Genomic DNA, 11,054 nt, shown 5'->3' on the forward strand with positions numbered 1-11,054 from the left:
TGGAAGGGAAGAAGCTATTGAAAAATATGGTTACTGCATCTCTTTTGAAGATGAATTTCACTTGCACTACAAAAAAGGCAAAACAGTAAAAAATAAAGACTGCAGTTTATTAAAACACAACTCATTGCACAATAACTTTCTGATTATTTGGATTTTTTTCCTGATTATGCAAAAGCATGTACCAGCCAGTTATCACTGGTGGGTCCCCAGCACACCCACTACCCCCCAAAGTCTTTATACAGACCAGACTGCAACATTCAGCTGGAAGTTGTGCATTTCTACCAGTCCTTAAAATTGCTTTTGTCTCAAGACAGCAGCTGCTCCATGTGCCAAAAGAATCAGAACCTTTTATCTACCTGAAGGTAAATAACAATAATCCCAACTGTTTGTTCACTGATTGTTTCCCTTCAACCTCCACCTGTCTTGTCTAATGTGAACTTCCTAAAAGGCCTGGACAGAACTCAGCCCACTGCATTTCTCCTAGCAAGCAAAGCACTGGGTTCAACTGCTTACTTCACATCACCCAGAAGATTATTGGTTAAGACAGATACCAGAAGGACTTTGAATTGCACTCCCATTCTCCTCTTACTCTCTAATGTCTTTTGTAAAACAACGACTCTGGTGGAGAAACAATATGCCTAATGACACATTTAATAATCAGAATTCTTACTGCATGAAGGAAACTTGGAGTAAAAAATGGCTCTGTAACTACTTCAAAACCTTTTCATAATGCTTGTGAATAAACACTAGATGCAGATGGCCTTTGAGAGGTGTAATCGGCATACACTGAAAAAGATTACATTTAGATACTTAGGTTAGTAGTAGAGACCAAATTTAATTTGTGTGGAGAGTCATATTGTCATGATGCCTTTTCTTAGCCAAATTCAGAAGAAATTAAGACCTGCAATTACAAACTGAGTAATTTTCTGACTCCACTAAGATCAAGTATTCAACAAGTTCAGCAAGTATTCAACTCCAGGCATAATTTTAGATACAATTACTGATGGTCATAATCTCACCGTTCTTTAGGTTGGTTTTTGGTTTTGTATTTAAAAAACTAAAAAACATAAACATGCAACAAACACACAGCTAGAACTGGGTAAGCACTTACGGATCCCTTTTCCATCACTCTGTTCAACATGACAACACCACGGCTTTTCTGTTCCCAAACCATCTCCCAAAAGTGACCACAAGTATTTGGCAAAGGCCCCTGCAGAGACAGAATCCCCAGAAAGAAGCATTACTTTCTGTTCATGTCAGTGCAATGTTCCCCAGTAAAAGTTACTGCATTAGACAATAAATTGATACAAGTAAGAAGCAACTTCTCATTCCAAACTGTAAATAAATAAATAAATAAATGCAGTGATACAGCTTTAAGTTCTGTTTTCCCATTCTGAATCTAGTCCTGAAAGTATGGCTAATCTTTTCCCCCAGACAGGGCAGGAAGAGAGAAGCAGTCTCATTTGTGAGAAGGGAACTGGGAGTGAACATGCGGAGAGAATTTTCTTAGGAAAAGTAAACATATAACAGGGAAATAAAACCTCATTGACTAACTGGGAGCAGAATTAACATCTATATTGAACTACTCTGCAATACATCACTGTTATTCATAATACTTGAAAATTACTAGACTGAATGGACAAATACTCAGAAGACTGAAACAATGCCAGATCAGTAACAAACTGCACAGATTTCCAGAATCTTTATGTGTCTGCTTTGGACCTGAACAAAATGGTAGCTCCTTTTACTGTCTACTCACAAAGTAGATTTCCTTGTAACTTTTTGTTTGTGCTGTGTTCCTTTGCCAAAACCATTGCTCTGAGTTTTGGGCAACTCAAACCAGCATAATTGTCCCTCTCATATTTGCTTTCCAGCATTTTGCTCAAACAAAACAGGCCATGGTCCTCAGAATGACTGGATGCAAATAAAGCCATTCAAATCCATTAAATTCTGAATCAGAACAGCTAACTGGTACCAGTTAGCTGCACATCTGACTATTCCACATACCAGTTCAACCCCACAATCAAACTCTGTGTCCTAAATAAATGAAGTAAGATCTCTGTGCACAGAATTAGTTTCATATTGAACACTGCACTGTTCACTTCTTAGAAGATTTATCTGTATTCTCTAGAAACAGGAAGGAAGAGCTGCTGCTTGAAAATATTAATCCCAGTCTACCTTTATCTAGAGTTTGGGAAGAAGGGGTAAAAAAGACAAAAAGTCAAGATTAGAGACCAGGGCAGTCTCCAGGGAGCCAAACATTTAGGAAAAACAAGAATTCTGGCACAGTTGCTAGTTCTCAGAATAAGACAACAGGGTATCTGGGTATTTTTACATCTGTAAATAGATAGGTGTGGAATTTACAAGTTCAGTGAAAAAAGCCACTTCCCTCCCTTCTCAAAAATTCCCATCACTAATGTCTGTATTCGTAACTTTCACATTAAAGGTAGAAGCATCAGCAGTGCCCTACTTATACCTTTTAGAAACCGTGTTACTAGGAGGTATTTGTAAATACTACAGTAACAGCATTTTCAGAAGGGTTTAACAAGAAATATGTGGTAGAACATCCTGCTTCTTGGAGACAGAAGCTCAGGTGCAAAAAATGCCCTAGTATATTTTAGTTAACTTGTGCCCCCATCGACATAACACATAAATGCCTATTATATTTAAAGTGTGTTATTTCAAATAGGTTTTGAGCATCTTGAAGTTCATGCACATAATTGTGTAAATCTGGAGCCCTCCCATTAAGTGAGGTTCACCTCTGTTCAGAGAATTTATCAGGCAACTTAAGATTACTGGTGTGAAGCCTTTGTACTGATCTTCCATGTAAAAGTATGATTCATTTCAATCACATCTAAATGTTGTTTGTCATAACCAAACAAGTAGATTTCTAGAACTATATTATCTTCTAATCTAGATGGGTCAAAAGTCAAATATACAAAGTGGCCAAAATACTCTATACCAAGTCAGCCAGTGCTGACAGGAAGCAGGAGGAAATATGTAGCATCTCTGTAAAATTGTTCTGTGTGTATGTTTATATACACACACACAGATGTTTATATACACTTAAGTAGCTCTGCAATAAAGAAAACAAACGTAATAAGGCTAAGGAAAACCCATGGAAGACAACTCAAATCACCATATGATTTTTATTATCCATTGCCAGCAATTACCTGGGTAAGGATGTAGCTCCTTTGGGCCTCTTCCATTTTTATCAAACTAGCATTGATATAGTCATTGTCACCTTGGTTTAGCTTAATTCGACTGTGATCAACTGCAGCATAATTAGAAAACAACAGTTAATGTATATGCAATACAGCACAATTCATGCACAACCTCATCAGGTGCTAGGATCAAAACAGCTGAGTTACCCTGAAGAATGCAAAGAGCTCCATCAGGAGTGCTCACTGGTGCTTGTAACTGGGAACACAATCCAGGTACTACTGGAGCTGCCCTGCAGCAGAGCAACCAACGTAGGCTGCACTCTGCTTTCCAAAAACACACTGCAAGAATGGAAGTGTTTGCATCTCGAGTAATCACGATGGTAATTAGCAAACCAGATCACACTGACCTATCTGTACAGTTACTGAGTTACTGTTTTTAAATAAATCTAGTTACACAACTGCTTATCTTTTGCAGCTTAAACATTAAAATCCAGCTTGTTCAAGGTTGTTAAAGGTTTGCCTAAACATATGTTGGACAAACAGAACAGAGACTTCTTACAGACATTTAGCTACTTTTCCCAACCCAACTACACCTTCATGTACAGAAAGTATGATCAAAATTCAAGAACTACAGCAAAAGTAATTTCTTTGCTCTTTTGTTAGTCTCAGCTTGCTCCCTTTAGGATTAAAAAAAACAAACCACCAACAAAAAAACCCACATACAAGAGTTCCCACATTTTGCAAGGGCACCAAACAGATTGGAAGCAGTATTATCTACAGGCAAAAGGGAACCTTTGTTACTCACAACTCCAGATCCTAGAACTGCTTAGTAAAGCAAACTATTATTGTTCCTAGTTGATTGCCACAAAGACTTTGGTAACTTACAGCCACTAAGTACAGAAGTTTCCCAATGTACATACTCTTCTTGTCTCTGAACAGCAGACAGACATCTGCCCTGTGACAGAGCCTATGGAAACTGCATTTCCCAACAGGCATCAGTGCTGCACCCTGCAAGGGCCAGAAGTCCCAGAACAGGCATTGTCATTTAGTGCAAAGAAGGCAGCTTAGCAAACCAGCTGTGAACCTTCTTTACAAGTATCTGATACATCAGATATTATTTGCTGACCATATAACTGCAGCTCTGTACTTCTCTGCACTCTGTTTCCATCACTGCACCACAGTACAGCATGCTAGGCACTGGCAAGGCTGAATGTTACTGTCTTTGTTCAGGGGGTTGGGGAAAGACAGACAGGCTGCAACACTGAACTGGGCTGTGCCTTGTACAGAACAGACATGTTCAAAGATGCACTTCCCACCAGAATTCACCAGAACAGTTATTACTAATAATTTCAGAAACACAGATCTCACACTAACACCACCACCTGTGCAAACCTCCCCTTTCCTCTGTTGCAGTTCTGCTGCACTGACTGGAGGGACACTTACTCTACTAAGTACATGGTAATAGAAAGGACACATGCAATATTCTTAATGCTGTTTCAGCCACCACTATTCTACTCTATGCTGCTCTGGCATAATCCTAGGGATGTAATGGCATCCTGGAACATCTATCTCATAAAAAAAATATATTAACAAGAGGAATTGTCTTGGGTGCATATCCAACACAACTCCTATTCTTACAACGAACATTCAGTTGTTAGAAGTCATTAAAGGTGACCAGTTTGCTATGAACAATGGAAAAGAAAGTGTACTTACAGGGGCTGACATCTCTGTACCTATTTCTATTTTTGTTTCTGGGATGTTTGGCCACTTTACATGGAAAATCACTGGCTTCGTGCCTGATGTCCTGCAACAAAGACACACACAAAAAAAAAACCAACAAAAAAGTCTTAGATATGAATCCATCTAGCATCATCCTACCATTAGCTATTTTAAGACAAATACCCATTTGACTTTGTGTCTTCATGTGCGAGTTCCAGACAGAAAGGATTTTGGGCTTCAACTTAAGAACCAAGTTTAAGCTTACCAGAATACAACACTAACATCATTTGTGTGTTAAAATATTATTACCTTGCATAATAAAGTAGCAGAACATTTACCAGTCATTATGCCTTTACACTCCTGATGGACTAGGGTCTCTGCCCCAAAGCACTTTCATATAAACTGCTATAAGCAATTGTTTCCACTATCAGTAAAACTATCAATTGTACTTCAGACTGGGTAGCAATTAGAAAACATTTATTGTGATAGAAAAAACTTGTCTACTCCTTGGATTAAAACACACACATGGAGTGGTGACTTGCCTAAGATCACTTACCTCTTGAGTTATCAGCAAGATGTTACAAAGCTGCAAACAAATGTGATTTCTATCTAATTCACAGGCTCAACAAAAACATGTATCATCTCAGGCACAGAGTTAGGGGTTTCTCAGACACATAATAGCTCAGCTGTCTGAGACAGTTTCAAAAGTTATAATAAAAAGAATTCTGCTATCCTTGGACATTAGTCCCCATTTGTAGAAACAGAAAATCACATTGTAAATAAACACTCCATAAATCTGAAATGCTTAAAAATTATAGTACCAGGAACTTCAGGTTGAAGTTATTGGATTGAACTGAAATTAATGAAAACTTCAGGAGTGCATTTGCTGTAGAACTGATATTTAAGTAGCATAATTTTTAGAAACTCTATCTAAGATAGACATGAAATGAACAAATGAACCTAGCCTAGAAGCCACTAAAAAAAAATCATTACAAATAAATTATCGAGCTAAATTAATCTCCTTTCATTGGATTATTTTGTTAAATACAGAAAACCAAATAGAGTATAACATTAATTTTGTCCTGAAACGGATACATTTTAACCTGGTGTTAATCCACACCCAGCATGAGGCAAGATAACATGTTTCTGTGCACATAAAGTTAATGCATTTGCAGGGCTGCTCATGATACACAGATGACTTGCACAGAAAGGCTGGGCACTCCTCTATTAATTGTTTCAAATTAGCTCAGGCTCTGCTTCAAATTGTGGTAGCTTTTCAACATCAGAATAGGAGGATTTTGTATCAGCAAATCTAATCCTCAAGATGCAGGCCAAATCAAACTGCTTTCCAGTTCCTCTCTGTTTGCTTAAAGAATCATGTACAATGCTGAAGATTATTCTTTTAAGTGGGCTATCTACTGCATCTTATGACCTGTTCATAATTTTCTACCCCAGTATTGAGATATGCAGCAATTTACAGTGAATGCTACATTACAAGGGAAGATTTTTAGTTTGCATATACCTGCTCAAAATTAGTACAGTATTTTGAAATGGCTCCTCACTGAAATAAGCCCTGACATCAGCTGCTCTCTTTTTATAACTTAACACATGGCTGCCAGTATTTCTGCTTATGAAGAATGCAGTCTGGAGAATATGATCTTGACTGCCACAGTCTAATATCTCAAACATGAGGCAGCTAAAATGGGTGTTTTCCTAAGTTTGTCTCTGACACTAGGTTGGTGACCTTGTATTTTGCAGGGGTTTTTCTTCTGTACTGGCTGTACAGGATTAACAAGAGACAAAAACAGGGAATTAGGAAAAAAAACCAAAAACATATGTAGGCTCTATGGGAGACATTTAAGTGTTAAAAAAACCCATCCCAAATCAATACATCCACCCCATCACTTAAGGTTCACATTTAAAAAAAAAAACAACAGAGCAAAATGAAAACCAAACCAAAAGACCCTGAGGCATTTTTGCTGTAAGTATTGGGTTAAATTAGCAGAGCACTCATTTACACCATTTCCTTTCACAGCATTAACAAATTTCAAAACAACTGTCCCCTCTTTTAAAAAAGTAAACAGTGAAAATGCTTCACTACAGAAATGGAATGGTACAAAGGTATTTTAATTTAAAAATAATATACTTAAGCATACATGTGTATATGCACATACACACTACTCCCAGCCTTAGAGAATTCCACAGATTCAAATATTTAAGGATCTGAAACTAGTTACTTATTATTCAGCGAACAGAAAGCTGGCTATTGCCTCACTACCAAATACTAAATCTTTTAAAAGCTGCTACAATGCCTAAAGGTACTGAAAGAATAAGGGACTTCAAGGAGATGCATAACTCCCACAGGCACAGAAAAATGAAAAGAAAGAAGCTGTCCATGTACCTTCCAGAAACAGGCAATTTAAAAAACATAATACATTTCTGAAGCAAACAGGGAAAAAAACATAAGGTGGGAGTACTGTGGTCATAAAATGAGGGACCTAGATAAGGCAACAGGTAAGCTGCTGTCTCATATGAACATCCAGCTAGCACATTATCACTTCATTTCTGAATGTAATGAAAACCAGTAAAATAGAAAACCCAAGAGGGCATGTGGGCCTGGACCTTAGTGCCTGAGAAGCCAGAGCACACTCTTCTCAGCAATAGGAATTAAAATGGTTCAGGGTTGATTTTATTTTTTTTGGCTACAGCAGTTGCTAGAATATCTGAAGTGACAAAAACCCCTAAGATCACTTTAAGGATCTAACACTGACTTCAGTGGAAATCAGATGGACTTCAAGAGAGAGAATTACTGGAGACAACAATCTAGCGACAAGTTATATAAAATGGCTACGTTAAAGGCCTTCCTGTACATTCCTCAGAACCTTCTGCTACTGGTTATGGCAGGAGTCACAACTGCTGATGCTCACTGGTGTCAGGGAGATTTCAAAATATGTCAATAATAGTACTACAGGATGTCCATGCTGGAGAAAGCAGAATGAAAGCATCTCATTGTTGTGCTGTGAGGAACTTGAAGGCCAGCGATGTCACAAGAACTGAGGTTACTGGATGGACACAGATTGATAGTTATGAAACACCTTCTTGAACCACACTCGTAGTCACGCTGCAGAGATCCTGTCATTCAAAAAGGAAGCTCGACATTTCATCTAAAGGTTGTGCAATATAAAACTTTAAAGAGGAAGGGCCAGTTTTCCAGAGTCAAATGCATGAGTCATTCTCCTGGTTTTAAGTCCTGTACCCCGTGCAAATACCCCCCAAAACTTCCAAGGTGGAAAGAGGAAGTCTGCTGAAGCACTGTTCATCAAGTGGAAAGTTCTTGTCACTGTTAATTTACAGTAGTGACTGGAATAACAAGTTCTTTAGTACTTTACAGGAGAAGGTTGCTCCCGGCTGCACAAACAGGTCCCACTTGGCCTGACAGCATCACATTTCCTGTTGCAAAGAAAGCACACAGAACCTAGGGGCAGATGGCTGTGTAGCTCATACAAGTGATCACTCCCATGAACGCAGCTTTACATTCCAGAGTCCTATGGATGTCCATCAGGAAGAGGTGCTCATGGTGGCTCTTAGCCTCTTGCCCCAAAGCCTTCTGTTCCAGACTTCTGACCTCTCCCCTCTCTTTCCCCTGCAGAAATCTAATGATTCACTCTGCAGTCCACAGCCCTTTCCTTTCCATTCCCAGCCTTCAAAAAATTACCCCCAATCTGCTCTCCTAACCCGTAACTCCTCTGGAGCCCTAGGTCTGTCAATTCCCCCTTTGCTCAGTAAGAATTTTCTGCAAACCTTCCTACATGTCCAGCCCCTGTGCCCTCAGCACAACAGCACATTTCACTGCACCTTCCCCATCTTGTTCTGACACCAGCAGGAGATTGAGAAAGTCAGATGCCAAATCTTCAAGAAGTGTTAGGTAAGATGACATGAAGAGGTGTTCAAGACACCCGTCAGTCAAGCACACTGCAACATCGCATAATTTGCTTGTCAATATTTCCTGAAGAGAAACGAAACGTCCAGTTTAAAGCCTCCAGATTAAAGAGAAAGGCTGCCAGGGAAATTTGCAGCAGGCCTCAATTTGATCACACTATTTTATTACACCATAAAGTCTGGAGTAGCTCAGACTAAGAGATAATGATATACTGCCATTTTAACAGTTCTGCTCCTATGGGAAGCAGCAATTGCCAAGATCTTATCATGGGCTACAGAAGTGCACAGTAATCCATCTACTGAGGCAGTCACGCTCAGGAAAGCAATTCACAAGTACATTAAGACTTAAATAAAAAAAGAATTTTAGCTTGAGAGCTTAAAAAAAAAAGAATCCTTCCTCTTAAAGCTAGCACTGAAAAAAAATTACATCACTGCTGTAGAAGCTGGAAGAATAAAATAAAATAAAAATAAATGGTACAGTAAAGTGAAAGCTGCTGTTTCCTTAGCTGTCACAACAGCCTGGTTTCAGAATGGAAATACCCCAATAATTATATGAGGTGACAAAGATCTATACTGAAGACTGCAAGAACAGGTAGTACTGAGGGTTCCACAATAAACAGCTGCTTTACACAAATGGGAAAAAGTCTCCAGAGCCTGTGTGTAAGGGGGCAAATTCAGTCATGGAGAGGCAATGAGATGACTCCTCAACAAAAGAACCTTGATAAGATACAAAGCATACAGAGATCAACTGTTCATTCAGCCCACTTTGTCAAGGAAGACTGGATTTCTTATCCTATATTAAACCTTCCATCAGGATTATTTGAACAGGGTCAAAAAATGAGGGTGTAACTTGTAGGTAACAAGGTCATCTAAAGATCAGAGAAACAGACAATTGCATCATATAACATCAATCTTTACAAGAAGCCTCAGAATTTTAGCCAGATAAATGAAATAAAAGTAGATTTTTAATACCTTCTTAAAATATTTTATCTAGTCTCTCATTTCTGCTTTCAAGTAAAATATGTAGCTTTATGGTAGCTTTGATTTCTATTAAGTGCCCCCCGAAAAAGCCAGTTGGCTAGTATGCCAAGCTGCTTCCTGAGGTTAAGTACCTTGAGAGAGATAGAGGGGAAGGGACAGGTTTGTCTGAAGTTCAACAACACTATTGCATGAAAAATTAGAAAAAAATAATTAAAAAAAAATCCACACACTTGCAACAGCGTTTTCCTAGAAAGCCCCTTGCTAATTCAGCACTATATGGGCAATCTGGAACAGGCTGTAGCAACACAGTGTAATCAGGGCTGCTGACAGTCAGCTGGTTGGAGGCACGGAAATAACCCCCCAGGAGAATGTAAACTCGGCATGATTGTGCTGTTAAACCATATCAACACGTGGGAAAGTGTACTTATTTTTTATGGGCCTACATTTATTGCAGATATTATAGATTCACCACTACAGATTCACTCACCATTGAGCAGTTTCAACATGCCTACCTGTAGAAACTGAAGGATTATGAAAGTAAATCCTGCAGTACTTTATTGTACACACTTTGTCATGGTAGATAACAGAACACTAAGTGCTCAACCACTTGCACCTGAATGGTTCTTACAACTTGGGTAGGTACTTCCAGAAGGGAGAAAGCCACAGGCCTGTGTCATTTTCAAATTTTAACAATTTATTTTGCTGTAGCATAAACCATTGCAATTCCACAGAACTCGGGTGTTCATGTTCTCGTATGGCTTCAATGTCACTATCGGCAATGAGTAACAACTCACTTCTCAATTCTGACTGTTTTGAGGGTTGCAGCAGAGCCAGGGTGATCAAAGACCTGAACTCTAATATTTAGTTAAAGAATGACATGTGATGTCTCAAATTTCAGTAAGTTCAAAATACAGTTTGTCCTTGAAATTTATGACCCATAACAGAAGTTCAGAGTAGCTGGCAAGAACACTCCACTTCTGCTGGTCTGTAGCCATGTACTCCCTGCCAAAACAGGAAACAACTGAATGGAGGGTCAGTGTAAGAAAACAACTGAAGTTCCCTTCTTATTCTTCACGTCCATCACCATTTCTCCTCCCAGCTATTCAATCTGCTCCAGAAGAGATAGAGACTTTTGAGAAGATGAAATGGCTTCTCCTTGACAGCTGTTGTGCAAAAGAAAAGCTCTGCCATCTGTATCATCAAACAAAGTCAGTGCCAGGAAATAAACCAGTCTCATTAAAGTGTCAGGAG

At 38.9% G+C, this 11,054-nt stretch overlaps 1 protein-coding gene across 1 annotated transcript in view; it reads right to left on the reverse strand.

Annotated features, from left to right (window-relative positions):
• The window catches only part of PTPN1 (protein tyrosine phosphatase, non-receptor type 1), a 13,987-nt gene extending 9,013 nt beyond the window's left edge, over positions 1 to 4,974 (reverse strand). Inside the window, exons 1-3 of the mRNA XM_009998662.1 lie at positions 4,878 to 4,974; positions 3,174 to 3,274; positions 1,112 to 1,210 (exon numbers count right to left, since the gene is read on the reverse strand). Coding sequence (XP_009996964.1) covers positions 1,112 to 1,210; positions 3,174 to 3,209 — 135 coding nt within the window. The 5' untranslated portion in view covers positions 3,210 to 3,274; positions 4,878 to 4,974. The remainder of the gene's footprint in view (positions 1 to 1,111; positions 1,211 to 3,173; positions 3,275 to 4,877) is intronic.
• Positions 4,975 to 11,054: the final 6,080 nt, after the last annotated feature.

The sequence above is a fragment of the Chaetura pelagica genome, unplaced genomic scaffold, assembly GCF_000747805.2.
Source record: "Chaetura pelagica isolate M959 unplaced genomic scaffold, ChaPel_1.0 scaffold275, whole genome shotgun sequence".
In the NCBI taxonomy this organism is placed as follows: Eukaryota; Metazoa; Chordata; class Aves; order Apodiformes; family Apodidae; genus Chaetura; species Chaetura pelagica.